Source organism: Mustela lutreola, chromosome 2, assembly GCF_030435805.1.
Source record: "Mustela lutreola isolate mMusLut2 chromosome 2, mMusLut2.pri, whole genome shotgun sequence".
In the NCBI taxonomy this organism is placed as follows: domain Eukaryota; kingdom Metazoa; phylum Chordata; class Mammalia; order Carnivora; family Mustelidae; genus Mustela; species Mustela lutreola.
In genome coordinates, this window is record NC_081291.1 from 22,969,546 (window position 1) to 22,984,548 (window position 15,003).

Below are 15,003 nucleotides of genomic sequence, written 5' to 3' on the forward strand. Positions count from 1 at the left end.
GAAAAGTTACAGAAATCATCCAACTGAGTGAGTGATATGACACCAGAGAGAAATGTCAAAGCAAATGTAATGCAAGTGCTGGGATGCCTGGGTGGCTCAGATGTCTGCCTTCTGCTCAGGTCATAACTCAGGGGTCCCAGGAGCGAGCCCCACATGTGGCTCCCTGAGTAGGAAGTCTGCTTCTCCCTCTCCCTGCTCCTTCTCTCTCAATAAATAAAATTTTTTAAAAAATGTAATGCAAGTGCACAATAAGCTACTTTATAATTTCTTAGAACACTACTCCTCTCTCTAAATAATAACTAATCATATAGTGGCTAATTAAAAAGACGATCCTCGGAACTATTCTAATCTGTATTCTACTGTTGGCTTAAAAGCTGGTTTAGTGAACAGTCTAAGCCAGTCGGCCCTCTGACTCTGACCTCATGAGGTTTCAGACAAGTACACTTTCTCTCAGTCTCACTGAACCTGGATGGCTTTCTTTCTGTCCATGAAAATATACAGCCATATATTACCTGGAGTTTTTCATCTCCTAATCGAAACTGGTAAAGTAGGGCAGGGGAATCTGGATGGCGAATCTGAAACTCATGATCCTGAAGTCCAGAGATGTCCTGATTCCAGGAAAAGATGCTGTCAGTGAAAAGTGCATATAAACTCCTCAAATGACAGTTAAGCCTCTCCACCATCTGAATTACCTACATCAAGGCTGCCCTGCAATTTTCTGCCACCGCCCCCCCCCCCCCGCAATAAAACAAGAGTCCAAAAGGATCCTGCTTCCCTTTCAACGTTTCTGAAATTTCTACCATCTTCAACAAGGACCCAAATCAGTAAGTCAATTCCCTCAGTAACTGGGAAATGATACCCAGTCTTAGGTTTCTCAAAATTTTGTTATTTAGAATTAGATTGCTTGAAAAGTATCAGGGAAAAGAAAAGACCTGAAATAGCATAAGAAGGTAGGAGTACACATATGGCAATGGTAACATGTTGATGACTGTTCACAACACTAAGAAATTGCTTCAACTGATGCCATTCTTTTAAATGTCCATACCTATACATTCATTACACCTGACATCTTCTAAAGAGACAAACTTGCTAAAATACTTTTTCTTTGAAAAGCCAACTGTATTTTCCAGAACCTGAGACAACCTAACAGCGCTGACCTTACCAAAACACTCTCACTCCTTAAGAACTTCAAGTCCCTCTCAACTTAAGTTAAAAGGTTATCATAATACTATTACATTTTTAATTGCCTTTGAAATATCTTAAAATTTTCCCAGAAACAAAAATAACCAGCACTTTTGATTTTGCTCTCACCTGATCTAAATGACAGAAAGTTTCTTTAAGGTGCTGCAGAAGAAGACAATCCATTTTGTTTGTTAGCTGGCATTCTCGGTAAGGGAATCCGGCTCGCTGCATCAGCCAGTAGAAACACCTCGACACGTCAGACCCCCCATAGGCCAGACAGAGTCTAGAGTTAGAAGAAAAGGCAGGTGGGTAATCTGTTGGTCAAGAAGGTACGAAGGGCATTTCAAAAACTCAACCCAGCACAGTGAAACATGACAAGTCTCAAAAGATGTTTACAGTAGGAATAAAAATGAAAGGACAGGGGGCGCCTGAGTGGCTCACTGGGTTGAGCCTCTGCCTTTGGCTTGGGTCATGATCTCAGGGTCCTGGGATGGAGCCCCACATCAGGTTCTCTGCTCAGCAGGGAGCCTGCTTCCCCCTCTCCCTCTACCTGCCTCTCTACCTACTTATGATCTGTCAAACAAATAAAATCTTTAAAAAAAAAAAAAAAGAAAGGACAGGATGGATGGATGGGAAGTAGAAATGGAACTCTAGCAAGCGACCAGTGGTGGGCATTTAGCAGCAGTCATGCTATTTGCAAAAAAGTTTCCAAGAAACAGAATACTCACAACTAAATGCAACTCATTTCTAAGACACTCTATTTACTGTATGAGAGTTGTCTGCCTGTCCATACTCACCAGTATATCAAGTTGACAGGAGAAAACTTTAAAGAGTATACTACCCACTAACTGAATGCGTCTATGTTTTGGGAAACACCCTGTCATATTATTTTAGAGGTGGGAGACCCAGGCGCAGTGTTTTCTCCATATTCTGAGAACCAACAGCCTTAAGTAACACATAAGCAATGGATGAGCCAAATGAATGTATGCTGGATTTTATTTTATTTTATTTTATTTATTTATTTTTTTAAAAGATTTTATTTATTTATTTGACAGAGAGAAATCACAAGTAGTCGGAGAGGCAGGCAGAGAGAGAGAGAGAGGAGGAAGCAGGCTCCCTGCTGAGCAGAGAGCCCGATGCGGGACTCGATCCCAGGACCCTGAGATCATGACCTGAGCCGAAGGCAGCGGCTTAACCCACTGAGCCACCCAGGCGCCCCTGTATGCTGGATTTTAAGATGCATCATAATCTGGGGTGCGAGGCAACAGATCAACCTTTCTTATGGACTGCTTAGCTCCTCTTTTAAATGTTTCTATACCCTGCATCTCGAACTATCAACGTGAGGGATAGGAAGAACTCAGAATCCTGAAGAAGCCTTCCTGGGAGCACAAAATTACTGCAGAGATCTTGTGCACTGCCTGGGTGTGCTCACCTGTGCTGGGCTTGTCGCAGGAAGGAGAAGCAGCAAACCTGCTCCTGAGAGTTATTTTATTACCTCTTGTATCAGTGATGACATCACAAAGGGACTTGACCAGAAAGCTACTAATCACTCACCGAATAACTACAACAAAAGCAAATACTCACAATGCTAGAAAGAGAATTCAGAATTGAAAACCTCTTTTCCCCGACATGACCTGCCTAAATGAAGCTTTGCTATGAGCAAACTGGTATGTCTACAGCAGACCACAGCAAGACAAAGAGCTGCTTCCGTGGGAAAGCACACAATGCAAGCCAGGATTTTCAGGAGCTGCTGATGTGAACTCACAGTGGAGAGTTCTAACAGGAAGGATAAAATCAGTGGTTTATAGCCTTTCTAGAATTTGCACTTCCACAATATGGGTATACTATGCAAACTTTGAATATATAATTCCTTATAAAAATTTTTTTAGCTTCTGATGCTTTATAGCAGAATAGGCTGTGAGGGGAGAAGGAGCAGAGAACGCAACTTTCTAAGGTTCTTACCGAGTATTCCGATGCGAGACCCCATCCTCCACACAGCACACACTTGTCTTCTGGTCTCCAACATCTACGATACATGTGCTGCTTAAGCCACTTCCGAAGGTGGCACAGACAGACTCCTGATGGACCACAATCCCTGAAACACAAAGGCAGAGGAACAATCAGCTAGGGAGCAGTAAAGAGCTGAGGACGAATCATCAGTTAAATTCTGGGAACTCCTGGGCAATTGTCTAAGCAAGGCTGAGACACTCAGAATAAGCATTTCAATACAGCACTGACTTAAATTAATGTCAGTAAAAAGAAAAACAAATCTCATTTCAAGCAGCTTTCTCTGGAATATCCAGACTTACCTGAAAAACCCATCTTCATTAGGATCATATTCACTAATTCTTTCACGTGCTGTTTATTATAGATATCAGGAATTAGCAAGATACATCTATAATACTTAAAAAGAAGAAGAACAACAAAAAAAGTTAATATTAAAATCTGGCCAAAATAAATGTCATTATACTTGTCTTCAGAGAGAATTCTCTCTAAAGGATGGCAGCAATGGTTAGAGGCCCAGAACAAAAGCTCAAACCTCTCTGCTATCTTATAGGTTTAACAAAAAAATAGAAAAATTTGAAATTGTGTGGGTTTTTCCCCCCTTTAAATTATTAAAAACTTGTGAAATGGTATCATAATCCCAGATTTCAAGATATACTACAAAGCTATATAATCAAAACAGTATGGTAAAGGCACAAAAATACACAGATCAATGGAACACAACAGAGCCCAAAAACAGATCCACACTTAAGCGATAAATTGATCTCCAACAAAGGCAGCAAGAATATGCAATGGCATATTATTGAAGACAGTGTCTTCAATAAATGATGCTGGGAAAACTGGACAGCTACATGAAAAAGAATGAAATTGGACCACTTTCTCACACCATGACAAAAATAAACTCAAAATGGGTTAAACACGTAAATGTGAGACCTGAATCCATAAACTCCTAGAAGAAAACATAGGCAAGTTCTTTGACAACAGCCCCAATTTTTCTAGAGATGTCTCCCGAGGCAAGGAAACGAAAGCAAAAATAAACTAGTAGGACTACACCAAAATAAAAAGTTTGCACAGAGAAGGAAACCATCAACAAAATAAAAAGGCAACCTACTTAGCTGGAGAAGGTATCTACAAATGATATTTGATAAGAGATTAATATATTGTCAAAATATATAAAGAATTTACGTAACTCAACCAGAAAAACAAATAATCCAATTATACAGGCAGAGGATCTGAATAGACATTTTCCCAAAGAACATAGGCAGATGGCCAACAGACACGGAGAGATGCTCAACATCACTCATTAACAGGGAAATGCAAGTCAAAACCACAATGAGCTATCACCTCGCACCTGTCAGAATGATTACTACCGAACAGACAAGAAATAGTAAGTGTTGGGAAGGATGTGGAGAAAAAGTGGGAAGGTAAATTGGTATAGCTACTATGGAAAACAGAATGGAGAGTCCTAAACAATTAAAAATAGAAATAATACATGACCCAATAATTCCACTACTGGCTATTACCCAAAGAAAATTAAAACAGTAATTTGAAAGAATACATATACAGCCATGTTCACTGCAGCAGTGTTTACAACAGCCCAGATATGGAAGAAATCTCAGTGTACGTCAATAGATTAATGGGTATAGAAGATGCGGTATGGGACGCCTGGGTGGCTCAATGGGTTAAAGCCTCTGCCTTCAGCTCAGATCATGATCTCAGGGTCCTGGGATTGAGCCCCGCATCGGGCTCTCTGCTGAACAGGGAGCCTGCTTCCCCCCTCTCGCTGCCTGTCTCTGTCGAATAAATAAATAAAATCTTTAAAAAAAAAAAAAGAAAAAAGATGTGGTACGTATATACAATGGAATATTACTCAACCATAAAAAGTAGTAAGATCTTGCCATTTGCAACAACTTGGGTGGACCTCATGCTAAGTGAAATTGGTCAGAGAAAAATAATTACCACACGAATTCACTTATATGCGGAATCTAAAAAAAAAAAAAAAAAAAAAAAAACCAAAAAAGCAGAAACAGACCCATAAATACAGAGAATAAACTGGGGGCTGTCAGAGTGGAGAGAGGGAGGGAGATGGGCAAAATGGGTGAAAGGGAGTGGGAGGTAACAGCCAGTTATGGAATGAATAAGCCATGGGGATGAAAGATACCTCAGCACAAGGAGTACAGTCAATAGTACTGTAATAGCACTGTGTGGTGACAGACGGTACCTACACTTGGGGCGACAACATTATGTACAAGGTTGTCCAATCACTGTGTTGGACACCTAAAACTGATAAAACCTTGTGTCTCATCTATATTTCAACCAAAAAAGAAAAAAACAAAACAAAACCCAAAAAACCTTATGAAATTAAAAATAAGACAACAAATGTGAACTGAAAAAGGTCTAAAGAGAAGATACAAACATGAGCAAGGCTTCTGGTTGCAGAGCAGTAGATAGGCCACAACAACAAAAAAAAACCAAAATGAGAAAAAGAGAAATCAGCAGAGATGAAGTCAGTGAAGAAGGAAAGCTATCCTCAACACCTTAGGATGAGAATGCTTCAAGGACACTAGATTACAATCAACTCACTAATATGTACTTTTACTGATCAAGACTCTTAAAGTCAGTTCAGGTAACTGAATTTAGCTCACCTTTAAATCTTTCAGCGGGATTTCCAAGTATTTTTGGATTGCATGAGACCATATTACTTCAATATCTGCCAGAACAGCAGTAAGGGAGCCCCCAGGTCCTGGGTGAATATTTAACTGACCTCTTCTGATAGGCCAGTGAATATTGTAACAGTCCAATGGATTAACATACAAGGCCTAGAAAAGATGGGGAGATGAATACATTGTTAAAACTTCTCTTGGGCGCTTTCTGGATCCACATTAAAAAAATCTAGGGCCAGAGTTATGATTAACATTTGCTGACTATTCCAAATGTTGAGAGTGGAGTATCTAACATCACAGGAGCCAGTGTGAGTATCTGGGCCTGCAAGAAAGATTATGAACTCTAGGAAACAACTAGAACTGGACGGCACTGCAAATGTGCCTACCTCTTCTCCCACCAAAAACTCCGGATGATGAGATGTGTTTGTCCACTTATTTCCAGAACAGTGATCTAAAATTGCAGGTCGCATCTGCTTGTTGTAGGAGCGTGCCTGAAACAACAAATCATCTGAATTTATGTAAGAAAAATGGGGAGGGGAAGAGAAATGTAGTATGAATCCTCTTTTCTCCGCTCTCATAGACCAGATACAGTAGCAAAACGAAATCACAAATCCTAAATATTTGGCAAAATAATAACTATTCACAAAAAGATTCTTTTGGCCTTTCCCAAAATTGTGATTTTTTTTTCCCCTGTGGTTTTAATACCTAGGCTGTGATTCATAGCCAGTCCAAAATTAATACTGCACTCTGTTTAAAGCTGAATATACATTTATGTATCATACCAACTCATGTCCATTTCTTTCTTTTTTTTTTTTTAAGATTTTATTTATTTATTTGACAGATAGAGATCACAAGTAGGCAGAGAGGCAGGCAGAGAGAGAGGAGGAAGCAGGCTCCCTGTTGATCAGAGAGCCCAATGCAGGGCTCGATCCCAGGACCCTGGGATCATGACCTGAGCCGAAGGCAGAGGCTTTAATCCATTGAGCCACCCAGGCACCCCCTCATGTCCATTTCTAATAGTATTTTTTATCATATTAAAATGGCACATGTAGTAAGAATATTGCTTCCCACCAAGATCCTGGAATTACACACTTAAGACTCTCAAGTACACTCTAAATTTTTATCAACTTGCCAAAGAAACACCATCTTTTAAATTATTCATCTTGCCCAAGCATTTGTGACACTGATTTGGTTATTATGCAGGTGGTTATGAATGGTTTTCTTCATTTTTTAAAGAAATCTCATCTTTAGTTTGCATAATGAAATCATGAATAGCACTTATAGACAGAACAGCAGTGACAGAATGAATCTGAAGAAAGAGTGAAGACTGCACCTGTTCAGGGGACACGGGAATCCGTCTTGTACCATTTGACATCTTTTTAGACCATATTGCTTGATCCACCATTTTAAGGCCATTTTGTCTTTGCTCATTACTCTCTGGTTTCTGGGGAGAAAAGTGAAAGATGAGTGGCACAAAGGATTTAGTGAAAAAAGAACGCAATGTGGCAAACTACTGACTTAATCCATCAAGAGGAAATGCCCGCTCATAAACAAATAGCTGCATTTCCTTAATTTCTGCCATATGTATCAATCTTTAGGATTCAAAGTAATCTTTTTATTATTCATAAATAAAAAATCAGAAAGGAACCCTTACCATAAACCAACTATTTGCAAAAATCTATAACCTTAAGTGAAGTGTGAGTGAAAAAACTGTTCATGGCACTAAGCACTGGGTAGCTACTTAGTATTTACAGAGTATTTTAGAGACTTTTCCAAACATTTCCATAATTCTCATATAACTTTGTAACAATGTTTTATTCACTCAGGTTATTTTGTTTATTCAGCAGGTATTCAAGTCCCTGTAAAGAATACATCTATAAATATCTCCATGGAAAAGTTACTGCTTTCTATCAACTTTTACTCCTGAGATTTATGTCCTATTGTAGAAGTGTAAGATCCAAAGATAGAAATGGATTTAGACTCTTACACCCTCAAGTTACACTTAAGCTTAGAAATGGACTTAGGTAGTCTTGCTAAAAAAAGTGGAACCTTAAAGCTTACTAACAGAAGTACAGAAACTTCAAGTTCCTAAAACTATCTTTCATTTAAAACTTAAATGTGGATTACAATGCAATATGCATATTTTCACATCTACCATGAAAAATGTTTCTGATAATTACTATCTGCAACGTAGGATAAAGTAAATGCTAACTGCAAGGATATATACAGTCTTGCCTTTATATTCTAATTTGATCTAAAACTGGAGAAGGTAATTATAACAATTCAGTTTGCTTATGGATTGAAAATACAAACTCAATATAAACTCTAAGTATCTGAAAGAGAAAAATATGTCTGTTAAGAGACCTTAATGCATCAGTAAGTGAGTGACAATTCTGTACCTTAATTCATACTGATGGGTTAAAATAATTTGATTTGCTTTTGTCATAATTATTTCTCTACAATCTAAAACCACTAGCTCACATGAAAAATGCTACTTGTAACCCTGAATGTTATTATTGTGAAACACATTAAAGCTATGAAGATATTAATTCAAGTATACACAGCATACTTGAAAGTCTAAGCTCTCCCAGGAAAATCACCTTGGGCTTTCTCTCCAGATCCTCCATTTCTTTTCTTTTTCTTTCTTTCTTTTTTAAGATTTTGTTTATTTGAAAGAGAGAGAGAGAATGAGAGAATGAGAGAGAGAGAGAGAGAGAGCATGAGAAGGGGGAGAGTCAGAGGGAGAAGCAGACTTTCTGCTGAACAGGGAGCCTGATGTAGGACTCCTGATCCTGGGACTCCAGGATCATGACTTGAGCCAAAGGCAGTTGCTTAACCAACTGAGCCACTCAAGTGCTCCAGATCCTCCATTTCTGACTTACATTTAGTCCTTCCCTTAGGAGCCAGCTGTCCTTATATAATGGCTGCCCTTGTTGTTTGTGCCTTCGTGCGATGACATGAGGAATGCTGGCAGGAAGTGTGTCTGTGGCTCGACCAATCCTTAAGGTTGTTGAACCTGGATGTATGACAACAATGAAGTTGCTCTGGATTTGCTGCGAATATAAAACACGGGAGTGTGACCTTAGTAAATAACATACAGGTAACAGGCTAGACTAAGAAGTGAGTCTCCTGTAAAGACTATCAGACTCAGGTATTAAAATAATTCAGTAGCTCTCTGAGAGGCAACCAATTATTGCTCTTTGCAGAATGCAAACTCTTTTCCAGTATCTGTGCTCCCAGGATCTGACTCACAGTACACAGGTCAACATCTGTTCAAATGAACAAAACAATAAATATCCAATATAAGTTAACTTACAATTACTGAGCATTTCTGTGCCAGTACTGGGGGTACAATGGTGACCAAGACAAAATCCCAACCACCAGAGACCTTTTAGTCTACTAGGGGAAACAGACAAGGAGTAAGCGTAGCGAATACTATGACTAGCAAAATACTAGTTATATCTGAATCACCTAAAGATGCTTGTAGATTAAAAAAAAAAAAATGCTAGACTCTAAGCATACACTACAAATTTTGATTCAGAATTTTCAGAGAGGGAGCCTAGATATCTGCAACTTTCAAAAGTTCCTGAGGTGATCATCATGATCCCTCAGGTTTAACAACCACTGATCAAACAGGTTAGGGAAGAAATTCACATAAGCACAGAATTATTATTTTGTAATGCTGGAAAGTAGGCTTTATACTTCAACTACTTCTGAGTGAAAGCATAAACCACATTTTGGTCGTTGTTTTGTTTTTGTTTTTTGTTTTTGTTTTTTTATTTGACAGAAATCATAAGCAGGGAGAGAGGCAGGCAGAGAGAGACGGGGAGGGAGGCCCCCCGCCGAGCAGAGAGCCCGACTCGGGGCTCGATCCCAGGACTCCCGGACCACGACCCGAGCCAAAGGCAGAAGCTCCAACCCACTAAGCCACCCAGGTGCCCCAGTCGTTGCTTTTAAAACACTTTACCCCTTATTAGTTCTGTGCTATTCACCTAATCTGGCAAAAGTTTGAGGTTAAAATGCCAGAGTTCACTATTCTGTCCTCAAGGGTCTGAAAACTTTGCTGCATTTCACAATCCACTCTTGGGAAGTGGTGAAGAAATGACAAAGTCGCATATGTCAGGACGTGGAGTGATTCCTGTGGGATTTACTTTTAGATGGTAATTGTTTCAGATATGTAATTTGCAAAGGGGGCAGAACATAATCTGAATCAGTTGGGGGACTCAGAGTTTCAGTGGAGAGCAGGGAAAGAATCCCCGACAATCCCTGTGACAATAGGATCCCTCTTGGAGAACCACCACTCCTGCACGACTTCTTAGCCTGCACTACTCTTCTTCCATGTCTCCATTTACAACATTTCCTAGCTTGCCCATAAGATAAAGTCCAGAACATGTTGAAATCAAGATCTGGTCTACTTCTCTAGCCTTACTTGAGAACCACCTCCTTTCTGGTCTCTTTAACCTTCTTTTTTTTTTTTTTTTTTAAAGATTTTATTTATTTGACAGACAGAGATCACAAGTAGGCAGAGGCAGGCAGAGAGAGAGGAAGAAGCAGGCTCCCCACCAAGCAGAGAGCCCGATGCGGGGTTCCATCCCAGGACCCTGAGATCATGACCTGAGCCGAAGGCAGCGGCTTAACCCACTGAGCCACCCAGGCGCCCCCCTCTTTAACCTTCTTTTTTTAAAGATTTTATTTATTTATTTGACAGACAGAGATCACAAGGAGGCAGAGAGGCAGGCAGAGAGAGAGAGAGAGAAAGAGGGAAGCAGGCTTCCTGCGGAGCAGAGAGCCCGATGCGGGGCTCGATCCCAGGACCCTGAGATCATGACCCGAGCCGAAGGCAGCAGCCCAAACCACTGAGCCACCCAGGCGCCCCCTCTTTAACCTTCTTAATCTAGACCTCTCTTGGTATTTTAACTCACCATCATGACTTCTAGGTCTGCACACAGGTTAACTCCCTTTGCCTGCCATGTCCTTTCTCCCTGGTACATCTTACTTCTCCCTTCAGTTCTGACGTTAAATGCTATTAGACTAGGATTGTTTTCCCTGTGCAATATAATTTTCACGGCAACTGTCATGCTTGTAATTAGTTACTGTCTGCCCCCCCAACAGACAAAAACCTTTATGTAAGAAGGGATCACTTGTGTCTTGTTCACTACTCTGTGCCCAGCAGAAGGCACACAGGAACCTAGCAAGTGTCTGCTGAATGCACCTCTTCCATGGGGTTGGCATGATGTTAAACAGGACTTCCCGAGCTTTTCTGGAATATGGTCGACATCTGTCCAGTAGACTGGAGTAAAAAGATGAAGCTGCTTGCCGTCAGGGACACCTGTACCTCATTTACAGCACACAGGCTGCAGCACATTGACTAGAAAGCTCTGGGGTTAGGAATGGCAGTTTCCCAAAAGTGTGGACAAATGTTTTTTAATAATTCCATATTTATATCAACATATTAGGAAAAAACCTAGCTGGTAAGTCCCACGAATCATTTCCCAGAATAGTACCGCTTAAATAAGACTGAGTAAAAAGGTACTAACTAACAAAAGGGTGTTTGTTTAACAACAAACTAACTAAACTAACAAACTAAAGGGTATTCTACAACGACTGAGGAAATGCCGCTACAGTGATTAAGGGCCCAGGCTATGGATTCACAGACTTGGCTTCCAATTCATACTGCAGCACTTCCTTCCTCTGGAGGAAGCTCCCACCTCACCGTTATTGTGAGGATTCAGCCAGATAATCAGTCTGGCTAGCTCTTCCAAAGTTCTCCACTGCCTTCCAGAAGAGACCCGACTCTGGCTTTGAGACTCCTGTGATAGGCTCTGCTAAGATCTGCAGCATCACCTTCTGCACCTTCTTCCTCACTTCCAGACATCCTGATCGCCAAAACTTTGTATGATCACCAAAACTTCACATTCTCTCCTGGCCCAGGTCACTTCCATGCTGTTCTCCTTCCCTGAGATTCCCCCTGACTCCTGATCATTCTTCAGGTCTTGGTCCTGAGGTCACTTCCTTTTCAACCATCCCAGGCCATCAGGGCTAAAGGGGGTACCTGCGGCGGGTGCCCAACACCTCCCTATGGCCTTCTGCACTAGCCCGTCCCACGCCATGCCCTGATACCTGCTGCCCCCTGCCCAACTGTGAGCTCTACCCTCCTGCCTCCCACTCACAGACCAAGAATCCTAGAGGGTGAGAACTGGCAAGGCCCTTACAGACCAGCCACTCTGCTGCCTCAACTCCATGGGTGGAGAAACTGAGGCCTGTACCACAGGAAGAACCACGCTCGGGGGTTTACGGGGACAGGGTGCTGTATGTATCCTACTGCTGCCTGGCCGGCTGGGGCGGGGGGTTATCCTTAACCCACCCACCAGTTGGGGAACTGCCTCGGAGGCGTCAACATGAAGCTGAACATTTCAATGCCTTCTTACTTTTGCTGTGAATTTGCCCATTTTCCTACGGGAACGTTGATTTTTCTCACTGATCAGTAAGCACGCGCACGCGCGCGCACACACACACAGGTGTGCTCCGTGCTTGCGCTGCAACTCCAAATACTTCTTTCTGGTGAGCAGGATTTGCTCTTGCTCTGGTTCTGACACTCAAACTCCTCACGTCTACTCAGACAGTCGCCTGCCTTGGATTTTCCTAGCGTTCTGCTTGAACGGGACTCCACGCCCCGAGGTCTCTCCTTCACAAAGGAGTACGCCTGCCCCGCCAACTGTCTCTGCCCGGTGCCAAACTACCTGCGGTCAAGGACACCCCACGGCAGCGTGGAAGGCGGGTGAAAGCCCGGTCCCGGTTCCGGTTCCGGTTCCGCGGCCGGCCGGGGACGGAACTACCCCCTGCACGAGCCACCAAGGTGTGTGTGTGTGGGGGGGGGAGGCCCGGAAGCCTCACGTCACCACCTCCCTCCCTTCCACCGCCTGCCTCCCCTCCCCCGCCCGGCCGGAAGGCCCTCAGCGAGACCCGCCCCCGGCGCCGCGTCTCACCTCCTGCAGCGACTCCGGCACTAGCGCGGGCACGATGGGCCTTTTCACACCGCGCTGCTCCTTCTCCTTCTCCCCGCCCTTCTCCTTCCCGTTCTCCCCGTCTCCCTTCTCCGCCTGGGTCATTGCGGCCGCGGACGCCTACCGGCTTCCAACCTCAGGGACGCGCCGCGCCGCGACGCGCCGCCGGAGCTGGAAGGCCCCCGCGCACGCGCAACCTGCCAGCCGGCTTCCCGGCAAGCAAGATGGCCGCGGGGCAGCTACCCCGGAGACTTCCGGGAAAGCGGAGGGGCGGAGCCACCCGGAGGAGGGGGCGGGGCGGGGGTGGGGCGTGATGGGTGAGTATTGCTGCGATTGGTCCTGGCGGTAGCATGCCCACGGCCGACTTGCTTTTATTTCGAGGGCTTACGCAGGAGCAGCGGGTACGCGTCTTTTGGCTTAGCTCACGGCTTCTTTGCTCGCTTCCAAGACCCCACGCATATTCTAGTTCTCATACTGCGCTGGTGATGCTCAGTCCGGCCTCTGATGTTAAGGTGTTCTTGAATTAGGGCGCCTCACTCCACATCCCTTGCGCCAATTTATCCAGTTTCGTGGCTTTACATATGAAGATAACTCCCAAATACGTGATTCCCGTCTGGAAGTCTCCCTGAGATCCAGACTGACAACAGATTGCCTGGTATCTCCATTTGGATATCCACAAGGCATTGCAAACTTAAATGAGCCCAAACTGACTCTTGATCCGTCCGCCCCCACACCTCAACACTACGGTCTCTCTCACCATCTCAGTAAATAACACTTCTATTCTTCAGTTGTCCAATCCATCAGCAAATCCTGTTGTCGCTCAAATACATCTTGAACGAACGCACTTCTCCATTCCTACTGCTACTACTTAGCCCAAACTACCATCTCACCGGGACTGTAACAGCCTTTTAACCCAACTCCCTGCTTGGTCTTGTCCTCCTTCAGTCTGTTCTTCAGTCGGTTGCCCAAGTGTCAAGTTTTAAAGTATGTAGTTAAGACAATCAGTACTACATACCTAGCACTCCATATAATAGCACCAATGAGTATTCTCAAAAATTAAACCCATGCTTTGTTTCCTGGCTCATGGAACAGAATCTAAACTAACCACAGCCTAGAAAGCCATTCTTAATCCAGTCCCTGCTACATCACTAAATTCACCTCATCGCTCTCCTTCTGTTGGCATTTCCAGCTACACTTACTTTCAGCCTCTCAGACATGTCAAGCCCTTCCCATCATTGAGCCACCACTCATGCTGTTGCCTTTTTCCTGGAGTGCTCTTCCTTCAGTGTGCTCATTTTCAGTCTGTCTCAACCCAAATGTCACCTCAGAGAAGCCTCCCTGTTATCTTACTACCTCTGAACCAGGAATTAAGTCTGTACTTGGCTGCTCACCGTTTCCCACACTAAAAAGGAACTTTGTCTTACTCTCCACCATTATCTTCAGCACACAGTAGGCACCCAATAAATATTGGTGGATTAAATACTGCTGAATGAAGAATCCCTTGAAGTAGGAATTTAATCCCCACTTCATAGATGAGTACACTGGGATAGAACGATATGACTTAGTCAAGAACATAAGCTATTGAGTAGCAAAGACAATAACTGAACACTGGCCACTTAATAGGCTACTTTCTGCCCTACAGTGGTCTACCTCATGCTCAGAGAGAGCTAAATACCAGAGGCAGTCAGGACTGTAGAATAGCCCTAAATATAGAGTCCTGCGGAGGAGTTGGGGGGGGGTGCACAGGGATCATGAATCACATGCACAGAGAAGCAATCACGTCCTGAGACTACCCATGTCTTCTCCCCACTTAAGTGCTTTGACAGAATGACCTCTGCCATTCACTAGCCACACAATCACAAAACTTTGCTGAGTCCTTGCTTGTTATCTGTATAATGCAAGTATCGTCTACCTACTGTAGTGTCAGAATATGTAAAAGATAAAATGTCTGACACAGACTTGAATGATCAATAACTGTCTCTATTATCCTTAACCTGAAAATTGTCTTGTAATTGCCCCTTCCCTTATGTTGGAAGATCAGTAGCTCTCATGCCACCACATCTCCACTTCCTGGCAAACAGGGTTGAATAAATATATCCAAGTAAATATAAAAATGCCTTTACCCAGGGTACCTGGGTGCCTCAGTTGGC

At 43.1% G+C, this 15,003-nt stretch overlaps 1 protein-coding gene across 5 annotated transcripts in view; it reads right to left on the minus strand.

Annotated features, from left to right (window-relative positions):
• Positions 1-13,093, minus strand: part of ACTR8 (actin related protein 8) — a 21,314-nt gene extending 8,221 nt beyond the window's left edge. For 3 of the 5 annotated variants that reach the window (XR_009350733.1, XR_009350732.1, XM_059161199.1), the window contains exons 1-9: positions 12,836-13,092; positions 8,732-8,902; positions 7,183-7,293; positions 6,236-6,340; positions 5,832-6,005; positions 3,492-3,585; positions 3,145-3,277; positions 1,312-1,465; positions 513-608 (exon numbers count right to left, since the gene is read on the minus strand). Coding sequence is in view for 3 of the 5 variants with exons in the window: in XM_059161199.1 (XP_059017182.1) it covers positions 513-608; positions 1,312-1,465; positions 3,145-3,277; positions 3,492-3,585; positions 5,832-6,005; positions 6,236-6,340; positions 7,183-7,293; positions 8,732-8,902; positions 12,836-12,958 (1,161 nt within the window). In the remaining 2 variants the exon portion in view is untranslated. Of the gene's footprint in view, positions 1-512; positions 609-1,311; positions 1,466-3,144; positions 3,278-3,491; positions 3,586-5,831; positions 6,006-6,235; positions 6,341-7,182; positions 7,294-8,731; positions 8,903-12,835 lie in introns of all 5 variants that reach the window. The other 2 variants (XM_059161200.1, XM_059161201.1) reach the window with 2 other exon arrangements.
• Positions 13,094-15,003: the final 1,910 nt, after the last annotated feature.